The sequence below is a fragment of the Myotis myotis genome, unplaced genomic scaffold (genome assembly GCF_014108235.1).
Source record: "Myotis myotis isolate mMyoMyo1 unplaced genomic scaffold, mMyoMyo1.p scaffold_m19_p_3, whole genome shotgun sequence".
Lineage (NCBI taxonomy): Eukaryota > Metazoa > Chordata > Mammalia > Chiroptera > Vespertilionidae > Myotis > Myotis myotis.
The window spans coordinates 188,377,672-188,399,393 of NW_023416335.1; the positions used below are offsets into that span (position 1 = coordinate 188,377,672).

Sequence of the window (21,722 nt, forward strand, 5' to 3'; positions counted from 1 at the left end):
GGCGGAGAGGAGAGGGGTGCCCTCCAAGTTTGGCGCCCAGGTACATGAGAGAGGCCACAGCGGTGGACAGAGGATGGGGGGCGGGAGAGGTAGGAAGTTCTACACCGCCCCTGCCTAAATCACTTGGGGGGGTGGGGGGGGGCGGGTAGCGGGGAGACAATCAGCTTGCAATCATCCCGCGAACCAGTCAGACTCAGCAGAGGAGGCGGCCTGGGGGACTTCCCCAGGACCTGGAGGAATTCCAGGCAGAGGCGGAGCGCAGCTCTTCCCGCCTCTTCCCGCCTCTTCCCCCGCCCGAGGCCCCCCCCCCCCCCCCCCCCCCCCCCCTACGCGCTGCCGAGTTAGTCTGCACAGGTCACCCAGTTGCCCCCGCCACCCCACGTCCGCTCGGGTGTCCCGATTGCCGCGGCGACACCATGCTGGGCATGATCAGGAACTCGTTGTTCGGGAGCGTAGAGACGTGGCCTTGGCAGGTCCTGAGCAAAGGGGGCAAGGTAGGCCCACAGGGCTTGCTGGGGGGCTGCGCCCCGCGCACCGGAAGGGGTTGGAGCGGGTTCTGAGGGGCCGGTGGGTGGGGCAGAAATGTGCCCGGGATCGTGCGTTATGGCTTCTGCCTTGGGCACGGCCCTCCATGGCCCAGCACTTGGACTGCGAAGGAGGGAAGGGGGAGGTCCGGTGCAGCGGGGCTCAGGGCTCTGCTGAGGAGGGGACACACACACAGGCGAGGTTGATTGGCGGGGAGAATCCCAGCTTGGCGAGGTGGACAGCGCCTGTTGAATGCATTTACACATCCTGAACTTGGGTTTGCTGAGAAACCCTCCGTGGCAAAAAGACTGAAAAACTGCTGTCTTTAAGACACACCCTTAAGAACAAGGTAGAGGTAAAAGTGCAAGGCTGGAGCACAGGGGAGAAGCAATCATTCCGCCTGGGGGTGAGGGTGAGCCTTGGGGAGGAAGTGTGGTCAGCTGGGCCTCGGGAATGTGCAAGAGTGCACAGAAAAGAGAGAGAGCGTGTGCAAAGGCCCAGTAAAACGGCTGCTGGCCCGTGGGACTCCCAGGGTTTGGGTGCCTAGAATACAGGAGGAGTGAGCAGGGCATAATTGCTGTGTTCCCCTGAGACTGACATCACTGCTAACACAGGCAAATTGGACTGCCCCCTCAAAACAAGGAGCCTGCCACTAGATTATCCTTTCCTTGCCGACAGGTACTTTGTGCACTTAATGTCTGTATACTCAGCTTCCAGCTCAGCGCCTCATTTGTTAAAGGACTGTATTGTCTGGGGGCCAAGTTCTGGTGCCTAGTACAGTGATCATCACACAAAAGCCCTCACTGGATTCTGGATTCTCGGAGCAGCCATAGCTGTCACTTCACCTGTCTGTATTTGTTTCCTCGGCTACAGGATGAGCAGTTTAGCCCTGAACAAGGGGGACATTCAAATGCCTGTGACCTCAGCCTAGTGATCTCTAGGGTCCCTGTTGGCTCTGACACTTGAGGAATCCACATGTTCCCATCAGCTCTCAGAGAGCTTTTCTCTCTGTGGTGGAGTCTGGCTCATTTGGTCTGTTTGGGTTAACAGACAGTGCAAATGCAGGCTCATGGTCTGGGCTGGTCTGCTGCCTGTTTGCCCTCAGATCCCTTCCTCACCCCCCATTTCCTGTTCTGCTCTCTGTGCCCTGCACCTGGAGTGGGAACTGACCCCTGTGGGCTGTTTCCCAGGGTGCAGTGTCCGCTCTCTCCCATCGAGGTTCGCCCAGTGGGAGGCACTAGCGGGAGATAAGAGGGCCTGAGGAAGGGAGAAGCCAGGGTTTGTCCACCCTGTCATATTTCTGGCACAAAGTGCTTCTCTGTGGCTCTTGCTAGACAAGTCACCATGGTTCTAGCTTCCACCAAGTGATCCAGGTACCTGAATTCAGGTAACAGATAATCCTCCTTCTACCTCTACTAAGGCGCTTACGGACCTCTGGGTTGCCTCACTGTCCACTGTTAGGTATCTCAGTCCTTTATTATGTGTGAAATCAAGTCCTTGAATTAAGATGCCTCTGTTAAAAATACTCTAGTAGTTTCTGCTTCCTGTTCGACGTTTATTGATACAGCATCACCTGCCCCTGATTTGATGCCTCTAGGGATAAAAGCAGCTGCCTGATAAGCATCTTCCCTCAGCATCTGATGGGTATATGGGGCCATATGGGATATTGTCACCAGGCCAAAGCAAATCACTTAACCTGAATGAACCTCAGTTTCTGTAGTTGTAGAATAAGTACACAAATGCCTTTCCCATCTGATTCCAGAGTTACTATAAATAATAAAATTTAAAAAAACATGAAAATATTTTGTAAACCACCTACCAAGGTGGTAATATCATTATGTCAGAACTTACCTCATTTCCACTCTTACTAGCTGTGAGGTCACAGGCAACTTTCTTAACCTCTCTAAAGCTAATCCTGAGAGAAAATAATGTCATATCTTATAAGATTGTTTTGAAATTTAAATGAGATAACCAATTATAAATTGTTCAACACACTACCTAGCATTTGGTGTTGGGGGGGGGGGGGTAACTGTTAGCTTCCTCTTAGTTTTATAGGTAATTTTATAGGAAAGTTACTTAACCTGTCATCCACTCTGAATACTAAACTTCCACAATTATGAGAATGATATCTGTGTAACAATTAAATGTTCAAATACTTGTAAGCCTGTCATACATATTCATTCATATATATATATATATATATATATATATACACACATATATATACATATATATGTGTGTGTGTGTGTGTGTGTGTATATATATATATATAAAATCCAGGGTATTATTATTTTGAAAAGAGCCTCTCCCTGAAATTATCTCTTACCCTGGAAAGAGTCTGAGTGAGAAACTGTTGTCTACTCTCCTGGGCACATGGGTGGCACATGATGTGTCCCGTGTAACTTGGGTTTGGGCTCACCAGATGTTCAAGACTGATTCCATGCACCCATAGGGGAGGCCCAGGCTGCTGCAGACCTTATCATGTGCCTTCTGCATTGCTCAGGGAGGGGGGGGGAGGACACACGGTCTCTGTGTTGGGTTGGGTGGGCCTTGTGGATGCTCAGAGCAGACTGATATTAATAACTGACATCTTTATTGGATTTGTGTCTAGTTGGGTGCACACTGGTTGGGACCCAACTGCCTGGGGTTTGAATCCTGGCTCTACCACTTGTCCACTATAACTTGGGCACATTACTTACTTAACCTCTTGTGTTCCTGTTTCATCTGAAAATAAAGATAAAAAAAACTAACTTCTTCACAGGGTTGCTGGGGGGATTGAATGAATGAATCCAGGTAAAATGTTTAAAATAATACCTGACACACAGACAGTACTCAGTTAGGTTGATGTTGTTGTTGATGATGATGATGATAATGATGATTGATATTTTCTTATAATGAGAAAGTTAGCTTCCAAAATCAGCATGTGACAAGGGAAAAAACTGACCCTGCAGAGGACCTTGCAAATCCTATACCAAGAAGCATTCTTGTAAGGCCTCTGTCTGGGACTTGAACTTGACCGGGGTTCCCAATGAATGTTGAAAATTGGTGTTTGTGGCCACAGGCCAAAATCCTCATCTAGTAACAATTGGGAGCATGAGCTAGCTGAATACAGGGTGGAGAAGGACTGTTCTCATGTTTCAAGTAACAAGGAAATGCACTTACAGATATTAGACTTGAAAAAATCAAATGTGTTAACTGTATTAACTTAGCTGCTTTATTTTCTGCAAAAATAGAGAGAACTCTACTTAAATTCAGCCCCTTGATGAACTAAAATACTTTTATAATGTCAATTTCTCAAGCCTAAATTTTCTCAGAGATCCAGTGATTCCAGTGAGAGGTTAGGGACACAGAGGCTGTGAAAACAGGAAATAGCTGCCATAGAACCACTTTAAGACATTGTAACCACCTTCTCTTTAGGATAAATATAACTAGACAAGGTTCTCATCTCTCCACCCAGCTATGCCTATTGTATCCCTTGTCATTAGAGTAGAAACCAGATTTCACTCCACAGCCTTCTTTCCCACAAATAGCGTGCCTACTATGTGCAAGACGTAGACGTAGTGCTTAGGTGTTAAGAGATACAGTGATAAACAAGACAGACAATCCCCGGACCCCGTGAGGCTGGCTTATGGTTGCAGGCAGAGGTTAAAAACATTATCATTCAGTTATAATTACAATTTGTGAAAGTACAATGGCCTATAAAAATATCATTGGGAAGCTATTTTTAATAAGGATCTTCTCTGAGGAAGTGACTTTTAGATGAGTAGGGGCAGAGACAGGAACGAATACTCCAGGCAGAGGAAGCAACAGATACAGAGGCCCTGAGGCAGGAATGACCTTGGCATTTAAAGAGATAGCAGAAGGCCAGTGAAGAGGTGCTCTGGGTGTAGCTGGCAAGGCGGGCTTGTGAGGGCTTGTGGACAGGCGATTAATGAACATGATTGGATTTATATAAAATGTTCCATAAATGTTCTCTGGGCAAGCTCATCCTCATCACAGCGTTAGTTACTCTGTATGCTGATGACTCCCAAATTCCTATCCCTGTGCCAGTCGCCTGCTGAGCTCCAGACCTGTGTGTTCAGCTGCACAGTGGACAGTTTGCTCATTTATAGCAGGAGGCAGGTGAACGGACAGGTATGGAAGGGCCCTTCCAGTTCTAGAGTTATCTGCCTTTGGAGTTCATAGGAAGGAAGGATCACTTAGGAAAAAGAGGTTGAGTTAAGCCTTAAAGGATGGTAGACTTTTCATGGGGCCCTTGACTCTCTACACCAAACTGGACTGCTTCCTTGGCAGCCTTCCTGGGGAACAGGCTAAGAGCACAGATCACCTATACCATTCCCCAGAACTCAAGATTCAGACACACTTGCCAAATTCCATATTTAGATGACACAAAATCAGTTGAACTAATTTGGGGTAGATGAAACTGACTTGCTGTCAGATCACCATCACTGGACTGATAGTCACAAACCCAACTCCCCATGACAGCCTACAAGTTCTTCAGGTTCCAGCCCCAGCCAGACCTCTGGCTTCCTCTCTTGCCCTGCCCTGCTGGACAGTCATGCTCCAGCCACAAAGAACCACCTGTATTCGTCACCATCAACACACTGTTCTTTAACTCTTCTCTTTCACCCTGTGGTGCCTACTGTCTGGAATTGCCCTCCCTAAACTATCCGAGCATTTACGACATTGTATAACAATTATGTAATTCTTCTCACCACCCCACTAGTCTGCCTCTGTCATATTGAACTCTAAAATATGTAGCAACTGGTGGAGGTTTTCAATAAATGTTTACTCAATGAATCAATGCAGCAGTGACTGAATGTACAGTGGGATGATCTGTAAGCACCTCAAAGTCAGCATAACCTACCCAGACACATAAACACACACACACCCCCATGCCCCCTAAACTAACCTAAGTAACTCTCTTCTGTGTTCCCACACTGCCCTTACACTCCTCTCCCCTTAAACATGTCATCATGTTATAACCTGTTTCCTGGCTACTTCTATTAGACCGTGCCTCTCATGAGGTCAGAAATCATATCTTTTATTTCTGTTTTGTAGCCCCTGGCACAGTGCTCAGCACATAGTCAATGTTCTGTAGTTGTTGGCTGGATAAATAAAAGAAGAAAAAATCCTGCTAGCTTTCTGCAGTGAGAACTTGTTTCTCCATTGTAAGATTTCCTTCAATGTAATCATCCAAACTTTCTACAGAATTTTTCAATTTCTGTTGTATTTTTCATTTCCAAGGGTTCTTTGATCTCTGAGCATTCTATTTTTACAGCATTCTGGAGATATTCATGGGTGGTGTTGGAAGCAGTGTCTTCTCTTACCTCTCTAAGAATACTGATTGCATGAAGGTTTTTCTGCTGTCTCTACATCGTAAGAAATCCCAGAGTCTATTTCTCATGGCCCTTTATATTCAGGCTGTTTCTTCTACCCTGTGGACATACCCAGGCTTATTATGGAAAGTTCCTTAGCAGCTCGTGCCTCCTGTAACTGGATTATTTCTGTTTCTAAAAGTCATCACAGGTTACTCTCATCTACCTCGTAAGCACTGTGTATTCTCTGTCTCTAGGAAGAAGTGACCTATGAGGAAAGGACCTGTGAAGGCGGGAAGTTTGCCACAGTGGAAGTGACAGATAAGCCTGTGGATGAGGCTCTACGGGAAGCAATGCCCAAAGTTATGAAGTATGTGGGAGGCACCAATGACAAGGGTGAGTGCCCCTGAAGGATGTGGCTTTGGTCTCAGAGGCGAGCCTTGCATGGTCTTCACTTCATTCATGGGAAACACAGGGAGGGGCCACAGTGCACCTGTCACTACCTGTTTCAGTGACATGTGAACTTGCTGCACTGACCTCTGCCCAGCCAACCCCTCATTCTGTACATACCTGTTTTAGGTTGGTTTGGTTGGTTTTTTAAATGTTTTTTTATTGATTTTGAGAGAGAGAAAGGGAGGAGAGAAACATTGACCAGTTGCCGCCCACATACACCCCTACCAGAGATTAAGCCCATAACCTGGCCATGTACCCTGACCAAAATCGAACCAGCCACCTTTCTATGCACTGGATGACGTTCAACCAACTGAGCCAGCCAGGGTGGTTTGTGGTTGTTTTTTAACCATACAGTGCTTATCATGTCTTTGGATTGGTGAACTCAGTGAAGTGTGCCCACGGTAAGTCAAGCCACAAAGAGAGGGTCAGCCTCTGACTTGAGATCTTAACTCCAAGAATGGAAATCTCCAGTCAGCCCCTGGTAGTTCAGAGTTTGAGGGGTCCTGAGAGTCAGCGAATGATGACTATGGCAGATCCCTGACAATGGAAGGGTCTGAGGATTCTAAATCTGTCCCACTCCTAAAGACTGGGCAGTTGTATGGGCTACCTCCCTACTTTAAAATGATAGGCCTGACGTTTCCGTGTACCTGTTAGCATGTAAACCACATTTAAATATGAATTTAACTCTTAAACTCTCTAATTTTGACTATACTTTGGAATCACTGAAAACTTATAATGGGTCAGAAAGCAAGGTGAAAAAAGAGATGGCATGGTTAATTTTTAGGGTAGTTCTCAAGCTGATCGCTTAGAAGGCTAGAAACTGGTATTAACCTTAGCTACATTTACTAGGACCACAGTAATCAGGCTTTGAACAATAAGCTGACCCATAGGAGGTCAAGAAGAAATCTTTTTCTTCTTATCATTAGCATAACATATTTTATAATAAAATATGTGTAAAAATTATAAAACTCATTAAAGAAAATCACAAAACAGCCCCCCTCATCCATCTCTTCTAGTATAATCATTGTTGTCTTTTGAATGTATTTCTTTAGGGCTTTATAATAGGCTTGTAAAATATAATCGTAGTGTTTGTGTAATCGTATATCCTGCTTCTGTTACTTATTGCATCACTGTTTTTCCACTGTTGTGAAATAGTCTTCTTAAGCATAATTATTAGTAGCTTCATTGTACTGCATCATGTGCCTACAGTTTATTAGGACATATTCCTATTTTGAGCCTATTTATATGGCTCCCAGTTTCTCACAATTATTAACTCTGCTGCAATGAATATCCTATTACTAATAGCCTTTTCCGTATTTTGGGTATTTCCTTAAAATTGACATTTAGATAGGAAGTAATGAAGTACTGATAATATTTACGGTTTTGATATATATTACTAAATAATTTTTTCTAAGAGAGTTGAATTACTACACCCCCTACTTCCAATATATGCAAATTGGAGGTCTTTTGTGTGTGTGAAGTGTGCCCACCATATTTTTTTTAATGCCGCAAGTGTTTATTATCAATTCGTGACCAGAAAATGTTGTCATGGAAGGAGAGGGAGCCTAGCAGATTTTCACAGGCCTGAGCAAGTCCCGTCTCTCAGTCCCACCTCACTCCGTGGGCTTTTCTGTTTGCAGGAATTGGGATGGGGATGACGGTCCCCATTTCCTTCGCCGTGTTCCCCAGTGACGATGGCTCCCTACAGAAGAAAATCAAAGTCTGGTTCCGGATTCCAAACCAGTTTCAGAGCGACCCGCCCGTTCCCAGTGACAACAGCATTAAAATCGAGGAGAGGGAAAGCATCACTGTCTATTCCACGTAAGGAGACCATTTTTAGCATCTAAGGGTGTGCTTGAGCATTTGCATTACACTTATATTTTTTCCAGCTCTATTGAGATATAATTGACATATAACATTGTGTTACTTTAAGGTGTACACATAATACTTTGATAAATGATTACCACAATCAGTTTAGTTATCATCCATCACCTGACATAGTTATGAATTTTTTTTTCTTGAAATGAGAACTTTTAAGGCCTACTCTCTTAGTAGCTTTCAAATATTCAATACAATATCGTTAACTGTAGTCACCTTACTGTACATTACATCCCCGGAACTAATTTATCTTACAGCTGGGAGTTTATACCTTTTCACCACCTTTGCCCATTTCTCCACCCCTCCCCTTTATCTGACAACTACCAATATGTTCTGTGTATCTATGAGTTCTTTTTCTTTTTTTAAATTCCACATATAAGTGAGATCATACAGTATTTGTCTTTCTCTGTCTGACCTATTTCATTTAGCATAATGCCCTTGAGATCCACCCATGTTGTCACAAATGGCAAGATTTTCTTCTTTTTGTGGCTGAATAATATTCCATTTTATAGATGTATCACATCTTCTGTATCCATTTATCAGCAGATGAATACTTAGGTTATTTCCAGATCTTGGCTATTATAAATAATGCTGCATTGTACATGGGGATTCAGATTTCACTTCAAGGTAGTAATTTTATTTCCTTGGGATATATATTCAGACATGGAATTACTGGATCATGCAAAAGTTCTTTTTTTAATTTTTTGAGGACTCTCCATACCATTTTCCACAGTGGCTGCACCAATTTATATACCCACCAACAGTGCACAAGAGTTCCCTTTTCTTCACATCCTCAATGCTTATTATTTCTTGTCTTTTGGATAATAGCCATCCTAATAGGTGTGAGGTCATAGCTCATTGTGGCTTTGATTTGTATTTCCCTGATGATTAGTGATATTGAGCACCTTTTTATATACCTTTTGGCCTTTTGCATATCTTTTTTGGCAAAATGTCTATTCAGATCCTCTGCCTTTTTTTTTTTTTAATCAGATTGGCTTTTTTGCTATTGAGTTTTATATTTATATGTGTTCCAAAAATTGTATACACACTTTAACAGCTGATAGCTCAGTTTTGAAAATGAAATATATTTTAATACACACTGCCTTTATCATTATTCAAAGTTGTATATACATTTTTGTATATACATTTCAAAGTTGTATATACACCCTATATTTGGATATTAACCCCTTATCAGAGTTGCAAATATTACTCCTTTTCAAACTTGCCCCTTATCAGATTTAACCTCTCCTCAGATTTGACTCTTACCAAATTAACCCCTTATCAGATTTGCAAATATTTCCTCCTATTTGGTAGGTTGCCTTTTCATTTTGTTGATGGTTTTGTGTTTTGGGTTGTTGCTTTTTGTTTTTGTTTTGTTTTTTTGCTGTGCAGAAGCTATTTAGCCTGATGTAGTCCCACTTGTCTATCTTTGCTTTTGTTTCCTTTGTTTTTGCTGTCAAATATAACCATTGCCACACTGATGTCAAGAAGCTTACCACCTGTGTTTTCTCTTAGAAACTTTACATTTCAGGTCTTATGTTCGAGTCTTTAATATTTTTAAGTTGATTTTTGTATATGGTGTAAGATAGGGGTCCAGTTTCAATCTTTTGTAATGTGGCTGTCCAGTTTTCCCAACATCATTTATTGAAGAAACTATCCCATCCTCATTATATATTTTTTACTCCTTTATTGTAAACTAGGTGACCATATATGCATGGATTTAGTTCTGGGTTCTCTATTTTATTTCATTGATCTATGTATCTATTTTTATGCCAATACCATATTGTTTTGATTACAATAGGTTTGTAATATCGTTTGAAGTCAGGAAATGTGTGATACCTCCAGCTTTGTTCTTTTTTCAAGATTTCTCTGGCTATTCAGGGTCTTTTATGATTCCATATCAATTTTAAGATTGTTTTTCCATTTCTGTGAAAATTGGGATTTTGAAAGGGATTGCATTAATCTGTAGATTGCTTGGGTAGTATGGACATTTTAATGATATTCTTACAATCTATGCGCATGGATTATCTTTCCATTTATTTGTTTATTCTTCAATTTCTTTCATTAATGTCTTATAGTTTTCAGTGTACAGATCTTTCACCTCCTTAGATAAATTTATTTCTAGATTTTATTCTTTTTGATGCAATTGTAAATAGGATTCTTTCTTGGTCTCACTTTCTAAATTCATATTGTTGATTAATTAAGAAATACTGAGTCCAGATGATTTCTCACTTCCATTTCCTCAGCCTACAGCACACAAGCATATGCATTGTATGTGAATTAACACTTTTGTCAGTTGACAAGTTGACGTGACTATAGAGAATATCCTTTCAGTTTAAGCTGAACATTAACCACAACAAGGTTCTGGGAGACTCAAAAAAAAGCTAAGTCAAGCTTTAGTTTAGGGTCATAAATACATAGGAGGCATAAGGCTGGGATACCTCATTTTTACCTCACACTTCACTAAATGCTGGGAGGGCAGGGAGTATATGCCAGAGCTGGACTGCCACCCCCTTGGTGGTTCATGATCTGTGGTCCTTTGAGCAGAGCACACATGCATCCTATTTTCATCCGCGACCTGTTTCCAGGCCCTCATTTGTGGCCAAGTTCCCGTGACTGCAGTGAATAACAGGTGCAAATGGTTGCATGCTCTTATTCTTCGGACTCCAGCCTCCCCTTAGAAACCAAGTATTTTCTAGATAATCAGTGACTATTTGTTAAAATCCTACAGTGTGATGGGCACCCAACCATGTGTAGGCAGACACCAGGAGTTTCACCACTAGTTACCATAGAACAACCTCATGAAAAATAAATATACAATTAATCTTGCACTGGACAGTTTTAGTTCACTCGCAGGGGGGGCTCCAACTCTACATCTGAGAGTGCAGTTTTCTCTGTAGGGTAGACGATGCATAATGATACTGTGAGCGTGGCTGAACTGGGCAGTTAGTCCAGGAGACCCAGGGCCCCGCAGAGGACACTGAGGGTACTACAGCTGGGCAGCAGTAAATGGAGACCCCCAACTCTTCCACTCTAATCTTCATTCAGACTCTCCAGCCTTCACTATAGAGGCTGCAGAGAAAGTAAACTCTAATTAAAGAATTTCTTTCCAGTGCAGGGACTAGGGTGGGGAAGTGAGGCACCTGTGGTGCAAGATTTAAGGAGGCACTTACTCTCACAGTTGTCCAAGCACAGGATTGGCACTGAGAGTGAGTACCTCCTTAAATCTTGCACACTAGGTGTCTCAGCTGACTCACCCTAGTTCCTGCTCTTCTTCTCCATTCTCTTTCCTGTGTCTTGGGAGGCAACCTGGTGCAATATAATGAACAGTTATATTTTAGTATAGTTTGAATTCCGGGATGATGCTTGGGAAGTTTTTAAGACTTACTTTCCCCATCTGTTAAGTACTGATACTATCATCTACCTCACAGGATTACTGTTAAAGAGTACCTTTCAGTATTTACTAAGATGCTATTTATAAGTTACTTAATGTTTATGACCTGTAATAGGTCTCAGTAATAATTCTTTCCCTCCTTATTCCATAAGGAATGAGGTTGAAGATTAAATTTGTTCACATTAGACCCTAAGGCTAGTTTTTAATTCAGGGGTGAGGAACCTTTTTCCTACCAAGGGCCATTTGGATATTTATAACATCATTCGTGGGCCATACAAAATTATCATCTTAGAAACTAGCCTGCTATATTTGGTCAAACATTTAATTAACTCACCCCTAATGCCTTGGCAGGGCCAAACCAAATGATTTTGTGGGCCTTATACATCCCAAGGACTGGATGTTCCCCGCCCTTTTAATCATATGTATGACCAGACCCAGGATAATGAGTTGGTACAATTTTTTTCATTTGTCTTTAACTTTTTAGTATGGAAACTCTCCAATTCATAACAAGATAACAGGAACAAGATTATGAAACCCAATGCACCCATCACTCACCTTCAATAATAATTAACTCAAGGCCAGTTCTGTGTCATGTGTACCTTCACAACTTCCACTCAGTCCTTACTCTGGGTCAGTTTTAGGTGAATTCCAGATATTGTATTATTTCATTTGTCAATATTTCAGTGTGACTGCTGAAGACTCTTAAATAAATGATCAGACTAACTTATTACTCCTAAAATTTTAGCAGTCATTCATTAATGTTATAACAATATAAATCATTCAGCTTTCAGATTGCTCCCATATCTCATTTGTTTTTAGTTTGTTTAAATCTGGACCCAAATAAGATCCATCCATTTCAATTGTACACATTTTACATTTTTATTAATCTGTAGCTTTTCTCACCACCACACCTTTTCATTTTTTCCTGCTGTTCATGGATTATTTGTCCTATTATTTTTCATAGTCTGAATCCTGCTGGTTGCCTTTCTGTGGCTTTTTAACATGTCCCCCTGTCCTCTGCGTTGCCTGTAAATTTGTAGCTGGAACTAGAGGCATGATTAGATTCAGGTTTTTGGCAGGATATTTCATGGGTGGTGTTGTATCACTGGCTCATAACATCTGCTTGCCTCTGTTTTTGTGATGTTAGTCATAGAGCTCACTCTTACCTAGATGCCTTGTCTCACCAGAGGTTGTAAAATGATAATATCCTCTATTTTTTCCTCTTCATTAGCTGTAGTCCTTTGATAAAGAAAAATTTCCCCTTACCTACTATTTAGTTCCCGTGAGATAGAGTTGGAAAGAAAAAGCAAGATGCCTTCTCTTTAGCTTGATACCTTCTCTTTGTTAATCAGTTTTCAGAATAATGATTCCATTCCTTAGCAGCCTCCAGAGGTGAGGTAGTGTTGCTCTCTGGTATGTTTCAAATACACCTTGACATTTCTTGTTCTACAGCTGGAATTAGCCATTTCACTAAGGAACCCTGGTTTCTTATGGTGGGAAAAGGTATCTATTAAAAGGTACTATTAAATCCAGGTTTGTGGAAGTTTCCTTTTAATTCTCTGAGATCTAAACAGATGAAAGTAACAAATATGGTGTGCAGCCTGGCTCAGTGAATTTTTTTTAACTTAACCTACAGTCTTAAGTTACCATATAAACATTCCTTAACTAGCCACTTGGTGTCGCTGCACAGTCAAATGTGCATTTAATAGTACCTCAGGGTGGAAGGCAGAGTGAATGAGGTAGTAGATGGTAAAAGCCCTATTTCAAATATACAATGAGTGCATTAGATGACAAAATTCGTTCTAAAAGGAAAGCCTTGTGTCCTGAATTCAGTCTTCCTGTTCTATGACCTTGTGAAGGATGGCCACAAAGGGATTCTACATTTATTCACAGTATTCATTACAAGTGCTTTTAAAATGAATAGAAGGCTATGAAGAAATAACACTATCAGAATATTTTTCATTTTCACAAACGACCAAAGAATTATCCTTACACTTAGATGAGTGGCCACATCCCACCACACTGCCCTCCCTCTGTCGTCTGTAAAGACCACTTAGGTTCAAGCTCAGCCTCCTCTACTCATTTCAGCACTGGGTTCTCAAGAGAGACTAACAGCAGCCGAGGTCTGATAATTTTAATGAAACTTTCATGGTGAGATCAACTAAAGGACTTGTATGCATGCATATAAGCATAACCAATGGACATAAGACACTGGGGGATAGGGGAGGCTAGGGGACTGTCTAGGGCGGGGGGATAAAATGGACACATATGTAATACCCTTTGTAATACTTTAAGCAATAAATTAAAAAAAAAAAAAAGAAACTTTCATGGTTTTAATGGTATGTCTGGGTATAAAGGAAAGGGTTGGACACATGGAGATAATTGTCAGAGCAACCTGTCCTCTAGTCCCAGCTCTACCACTTAATAGCTAGAACTTTTTGCTTGTTATTGAGCCTCTGTGTACATCAGTTTCTCATCTGTAAAATGGGAGTGTTGTGAGGATGGAATGTGATACCTATAAATGCCTACACAATGTTAGATGTGAGGTAAACACTCTGGAAATGTTGTCTACTTCTTGACTTCACTTCCCTCTAAGATTAGTTTTCTTAGAATTAACAACAAAAAGGTCAAGTTACTGCAGATACACTTGAGTTCAAACCTCAACTCTCATCATTGAGTTTTATAACTTTGGGCTTTCTGAGCTATAAAATAGAATGTATGGTGCATTGTAGTGAGGGTCCAGAGTTTTGTTCCTTGTCTTCTCTGCATTTCTCTATTTTTCCTTCTTCCCTAAAGATCTTAGCCCCCTTCCATGGCATCACTTGTTGCCCTTTCATCAGTAACTCTCCAACCTTACCTCTGTCCATCTCCCTTGAATGTCTTATTATTCATAGACTTATCATGAAGGCTAAGGCAAGGGCATTTACACATTCATTCATTCGTTTATTTTTAAAAATCACATATTCATTTTTTACTTACTCTGTACCAGGAATTGTGTTAGCTCCCAAGCAAAGGAACTGCTCCTTGAAGTGGGAGAAACATCACAAAAGAAACAAATGCCTCAAGATATTTCAGAACTGTGTTGTTTCAGAGATAAGAACTGGTATCTATGGATTGAAATTATAGGAAAGCATATTTCTATTCAAAAATAAAAACATTCTGGCATAAGGTATCTATCAGTAAAATGGACAGATGATGAGGTAATGAAGTCCTTGCCCTGGAGGAATTCAAGCACCATCTGGACAGACATGACAATTATGCTAGGTAACATTTGTACTAGGTAGGAATGTGGTTCAATTTGACAAATGTTTATTGAGTACCTCTGATACATAAGCCTACCTCACCTCCAAGAGCGCTGTCAATGATAAGATTCTATTTCTAAAACCTAATCACCTAAAATTTAAATTAATCACCATTTATTACCCCCAACCTGTCAATTGTCCCACCAGTCTTTTATAAATGACTAGAGGCCCATGTGCATGAAATTCGTGTATGGCGGGGGGGGGGGGGTGTTGCCCCTAAATTCCCCCCCGCCCCCGCCAGCCCAATCACCCCTCACTGCCTCTGCATACCAGCCTGATCGCCCCTAACTGCCCCCCGCTGCCAGCCAGGTCACCCCCAACTGCCCCCTCCCTGCCAGCCTGGTTGCTCCTAACTCCCCCCCCCCCCCGCTGGCCTGGTCACCCCTTACTGCCCCCCCCCACTGGCCTGGTTGCCCCCAATTGCCCCCCCACCGGCCTGGTGTCCCCCAACTGCACCACCCCCCTCCCCGCCGACTTGGTCACCCCTAACTGCCACCCCCGCTTGCCTGGTCACCTCTTACTGCCCCCCCCCCCCCACCAGCCTGGTCGCCCCACACAGCCTGCTTGTTCAGTCATTTGGTCGACCCTCACTAACCCCCCTGCCAGCCTGGTCATAGGCAGCCATCTTGTGAGGGTGTGGGGGTCAATTTGCATATTACCTCTTTATTATATAGAATGACATTTCTGGGTGATAAGCCCAAGTTTATTGTTTTCTCCCAAGCACCACCCTTATATTCCTGCTCACCAGGAGGTATCACCACATCAACCTCCTCAGCCATCTTCCAAATCAACATGTCTGAGATGGAACTCAGCTTTCCTCCCCAAACCTGATCCCCTGTGTTCTCCATCTTACCGAAGTGAAGCAGGGGGTCCCGTGGGGGTGAGGCCAACGGAGTCCTAACAAAGCATGCCCGACTCCGGAGACCAGGTTCAGTGATGCAGATCTAAGTTTATTGTGTAAGTGCAGCAACATATATAACTTTCTGGACCAATCAGAAGTTTACACTATCCTTAGGGCAGCCAATAGTAGGAAAGATCAGGGTACTATGTAGGGGCTCTAGGGGGCTTACTCAGATGGGCGCTGCCACTTCCCGGTGTGCCGAGGAAGCTTGTATAGGCGGAGTGTGCTCACGCCATTGCATCCGCCACTGCACTGAGATAAATCTCCTGAGCTCTTCCCACACCGAAGGTCCCCTCCATCCTCCTACCCACCCTGTGCAAATGTCACCCTGACTCCTTCACCTAATTATTGGCCAAGTTCTAGTCACCTCCTAGCTGGCCCTTCCTTTCATCCACACTGCCACAGGTCTTCATCACCTCTTGTCTACACTACAACCATGGCCTCCTGATTGTTTCTAGTTCTTCCACCTCTGCCCTTTCTAAGGTGTCCTTTGATCACGGCCAGCTGGAAGCACAGGACTGATCACACTACTTCCCCCTGCTGCTCAGCTCTGATTGTGGGCCTTGGCCTGCCTCTGACCCAGGCACACATTAAGGCTGGGACCAAAGGCAAAGCTAGTCATAAAATTCTCCTTTGCCATGAGTAGGGGAATGGGTAAACTTTGTATTGGGTCCCCAAATGCTTGACCCGGCAGGGAAGCCTAGTAAAAATGCTTTGATGTGGCATTTACTGCCCTCCACACATAGCCCCACTCCCTGTCCACCTGATCTCAGAGCATTCTCACTCCACTTCCCAACAGCCCCCCAAACACACATAAATGTTCACTTCCATACCTCCGCTCACACTTACCCAACTCCTCTCAAATGTTCTCCCCAGTCTCTGCTTATTGGAAGCTCTGGGAGGACAGGAATTTTTGTCATATTCTTCATTGCTAGTATTAAGAAGAGATACTCAATAATAGTTGCTTAATATCTCATCTTTCATAGTGCCTTACCTTTGTATTCAAAGTCAGATGATTCTCTATTGCCCATCCTCAGGTCATTCTGTTTGTGCCTTTAACCTCCATTCTAGTGCCTTCCGCCCTGTATCATCTTTATGTCTCTCTGTCCCAGCCGCTACAGTTAGACCTCCCAAGGGCAGGAAGACGTCTTTATCATCTTTACCGCTCTGTGGTATCTAGCTTGTGCTTTGTGCTCAGTGATGCTCAGCTCACTAAGCTTGGTTCAGCCTGATAGAAGGACATGTCTTACGGTGTTAAGCCTCTTTCTGTTAACATGAGATTGTCAGCTGCTAGTCTTACACTTCTTTGGTCTGGCACAGAGCTACATGCATTTCAGACTCTCCACAAATCTGTGTTGACTTGTTGATTGTTAAAAGTTTTAGACCAAGTTGGATGGTCAGGCTCAGAGTCATTTTATTTTTCTTTCTTCCTCACTGCCTGCCTGCAGCAGACACTCCTTGAAAGACAACACATTAGGATTTTGTGCATCCTTGAGCCTGCATCATCTCCTCCCCGCACTCCACCTCCAACTCTTCCATTCCTTTTTAGTCAAGGCAAAAAGTCTTTTGTGTTTCTGGAATCCAAGACAGGTGTTAGCTCCTTGGTTCCCATGGTAACCAAAAGTCTTTGTTAGGAATGCTGAGCTCTGATGCTGGATGAGATAAAATACAGTGCCCCCGGGAGAGCTTCTTTGAAGATGGAGACTTAGAGACTTGTTAATAGGCTTACAAAAATAATGTATAGACTTCATGTTTATTTCCTTTGAGGAGCTCAAGGCACTTTACGAGCATGCCTTAACTCATACTCATACATGCTGGTGGACTTGGAGAGCTGTGGGCACTGTGATGTTACCCTCCGAGTACAGCTTGGAAGCTGAGGCGGGGAGGAATGAGTAGCTTGTCCCAGAACACAAACGAGGCAGCCAGAGCTGGGCTTCCTCCATTTATCAGGGTTATGTGCCTGGTAGGGTTTGGTCTTCTGGCTGATTCATACAGTTCTATGACATGGTTAGATTGGCAGAAAGGATAATACAAGTATCTGTTCCATAGCCCACCTCGCTTTGCTTGTTTCTAGTAGAAGGCTCCCAGGATGAAGCAATAGTGAAATTTTTATGCTCATTATACCAGCATCTCAGTCCACCGGAGGGTAAATATAAACAGTTGGGATGTTCTTTCCAATAATGAACTTAGGAAATCCCAAATGATGACATTCTTTGTATCACTCTCTGCCAATCTCCTTGTACCTCTCAGACAACTTCTCAGGGTCCTTGGCCAAGGCCTCAGTCTTCCCACCACTTGGGGACTAGGATTCCCAAAAGCAGTTTACTGATTCTCTGTTTGCTCACCATCTATGCCTGGTCTCCCTCCTTACCACAATTATAACTAGCACCTCCTCATTGGTGACTCCCACATTTCTCTCATCTATTTCCCAAATCAATAGCTCTGACTCCAGTTCTTTCCCAAATCTAAAGAGATTTTCACAGTGCCTGCCACATACTTAGGTACACAATAATTATTGCATGAATGTATTTCACAGTGGCAACTTCATATCAGCATGCCAAAAACCAAATTATTAACCCTCCCAACCGTCCTTCCAAAGTGACTGCTCAGCCTAGAAACCCTAATCTGGCTAGTGGCATCAATCCATCCAGAGGCTTAACTGGAAGCCCTGGATCATCCCAACTCCCCTCTTCCCAGCCCTCCAGTCCCCACCCACCCAGGCAGCTTTCAAATTTGCCATTGTCCAGGCCTGTGTTGTCTCATAGTTGGCTATTCCTGGCCTCCAGTGAATTAATTTCTCCTGTCCCTCCACTGCCACCAGAAGTATCAGTCCAAAGTACAATCTGATCATATTTGCCCCTTTGTAAGTCTACATTTGCATCTAGGGTAGAGTTCAAAGTCCTTAGCATGGCATTCAAGACCCTTCACAATGTACCACCAGTCAATACACATTTCCAATTTGAATTCCCTCTACTGTCCCCTCAATATGTACTTCCAGTGTTTATTATATGAGTATGTGAACATGGAGGCAAACAGGCTTGAGGTCTATCAACCCGAAGACAGTAACTTCAATTGTTTATCCCAGAATTGCTCCATCTACAAGAAGTCTAATATGTGTCAGGCAGTGTGTTAGGTGCTCGGGATACACCAGTGAACTAAAAGTGACAAAGATCTTTGCCTTCATGAAGCCTGTATTCTATCAGGTAACTCATACCATAAGCTATGAATGCGATGAGTAAAGAAAATGATCAAAGGAAGAAGAAAGAGGAATGGAAGAAGGTGTATAAGATTAATCAGGATTTTGAGATTAAATCTAACTGAGAAGGTGAGATTGCTAATGGAGTTTATTCTTTATTATTAGGCTTTCTTCCTGTGTTCATATACTACCTTCCCTCACCTCTGGAGTCAGGGAATTGAATGGTTGTTCTGAACAAATTATGAAATAACAATAATAGCTACATTTTCCTGTGACAGGAGCTTACTATGTGACAGGGACTGGGCTAAGAAGTTTGCATAGTTTTTTCTCCTTTAAGCTTTAAAACAGCCTTCAAAGATTGATGCTATCATCCCTATTTAACAGATTACAGACCAAAGATTAGAGAAATTAAAGCATTTGCCCAAGCCCATGAGCTAGAAAGTAGCCAAAGTAGGAGTTGAGCACATGACTAGCCATTTTGCCTCCAACTGACAAATGAAGATAGTTGAGAACCACTCCTTTGGATGTTTCACAAAACCAGTAGCTTAAAGAGCCAACACCATCCATTTTCACAAGAGAACAATTTAGTATCACAGCATGAGAGGGGCTACAGAGAACACTCAACACCTGCTCCCACATCCAGCATCTGATTATTTTCAGACAGATGGTTCTCAGTCTCAGTGCAGGCTTTTATTGCCAGAAAAATACTTCCTTCATGTCCATCCTCTGTCTACTAATCCAGTTTCCTCTCATTTGAGCCTCAATGAAGCTAGAGCTCAACTTTCTTCCTGCCTCATAATTTTTCTTCGATATATTTGAAGAGCCAAGCCTCCTCTATTCCAAATTGGTCTCAGCTCTGTCCACGTTCTGTAGCTGTTGTCTAGACATTATAATAACCAATCTCTTAAAGATGAAATCCTGGGTGTTTTCACGTCAATAGCCCTGTAATCAACGTGCTGAATGCTTGTGGAGCATGACTAACCACTTATAAAAGAGCAAAGCATGAGTCAGAGAACCCCACCAAAAATAATGCATTTGGCCTAATCTTGGCCTGATGTGGATTCAGACTTCTGAGTCATAAAGCTCATTAGAAATGGGTATGTATTTGACTCTCATAAAGATCTTAGGGCAACACAGATTTAGAGTTGTATATTTAGGGTAGGCCACAGGATGAATTTTGGAGTGTAGGCAGATGACGTAAGGAGAGAATAATAATCTTGAAAAGAGAGGCTTTGTTGCTTTCCTGTTCCCACCTTCTGCCATCAGGAGAAAAGCCTGATTTAGGGAAAGTCTCTTTATTTACTAGGAAAAGAAGGCTTTCATGATCTGAGCAGGTGAAGGGATTTATTAGAAGCCATTTCTTTCTTTGGACATGCTTAAAGATTGCCAAGGAGTCCTCCAAAACTTCCTCAGGTCCCTGCCTTTGGCAGCTCTGTTTTTGAACAAAGCTGGCTGCTACTTCTCACTGCCATGAGGTGCTCACTCATTAGAAAACTGCTCTGCTCTGGGAGAAACGTTACCGGCAGCTGCACCCTGACTCCCCTTGATCCTTCCTCCTTCCCCAGCTGGAGATAGAGGCCAAGAAGAGGAGCCACTGGACAGTAGAGGGAGCTAGAGAAAAGGGTGTGCCTTGGGGCAGAAGGCCAGCCTGCCCTCTTGGGGTAATTTCAGAGAGGGAAGAGGAAGCTCACATTTCCTATGGAACTACTCTGTGTCAGGCTCTGCATTAGAGTGTTCCACATCCATTATTGCACTTAATGCTCATAAAGACCTTGAAGGAAAAAGAAAACATATCCCAATTTTACAAATGAGGATCTGAGGCTCAGAAAGCTCAAATCTACTCATCTAGGAAGTTCACAATCTCACCATCATAACGTGATTGTCATAAGTGTGGTGAGTGACCTTTTTTTGAAAGATCCCCCTCTCTCAGAGGCCATGTCCTTAGTTAACCAGTCTCTTGCTCTTGTACCCTCAGGCAGTTTGGGGGTTATGCCAAGGAAGCCGACTACGTAGCCCAAGCTGCCCAGCTACGCACCGCCCTGGAGGGCACAGCCACCTACCGGAGTGACATCTACTTCTGCACTGGGTACGACCCGCCTATGAAACCCATCGGACGTCGCAATGAGGTCTGGCTGGTGAAGACATGAGTTGTTCAGAGCCAGCACTTCAGGGATGTGTGCTGGGGCCACTCACTGGACGGGCAGGAGGGGCTTCGAACTGCAACATCAGCTCAACCAACTTTCCTTCAAAGCCAGTTACTGCCCATTTTCTGAAATAAGCGTGTTCAATACAATAGGGCTCTTTTCCTCGTGGGAAATACAGCGGAGATAGGCCCTAACAGCATTTTCCCAGCTATCTGGGTTTCAAAAAATTGATATTTTAAAATTACCGAATCTGTATTTCTGTGATTGAGGGGGAAATGTAATTTGTGTGTGATCTTTATCTGTGATTCTTATAAGAGCTTTGTCTAAAAAGAAACTAAAAATAAAGTTTTTTGACTTAAATAGCTAAGACAAATCCAAGTGTAATTATTTCAAGATTCTACAGTCCTTGGTTGCCAGAAGGGAAGGGGTTGGAGGGCTGGGTGAAAAAGGAAGGGATTAAGTACAAATTTGTAGTTACCAAATAGTCACAGGGATGTAAAGGTACAGCATAGGGAATATAATCAATAATATTGTAATAACTATGTATAATGCCAGGTGGGTACTGGAAACATTGGGGGGAACACTTTGTAAAGTACATGATTGCCTAACCA

The 21,722-nt window shown here is 43.0% G+C and overlaps 1 protein-coding gene across 1 annotated transcript; it reads left to right on the plus strand.

Annotated features, from left to right (window-relative positions):
• Nucleotides 1–327: 327 nt before the first annotated feature.
• On the plus strand, nucleotides 328–21,484 carry HEBP1 (heme binding protein 1). The gene is made up of 4 exons (XM_036300589.1): nucleotides 328–494; nucleotides 6,101–6,239; nucleotides 7,937–8,117; nucleotides 20,943–21,484. The coding sequence occupies exons 1-4, from the start codon at nucleotides 417–419 to the stop codon at nucleotides 21,112–21,114; spliced, it is 570 nt and encodes a 189-aa protein (XP_036156482.1). The 5' UTR covers nucleotides 328–416; the 3' UTR covers nucleotides 21,115–21,484.
• The last annotated feature ends 238 nt before the right edge of the window (nucleotides 21,485–21,722 follow it).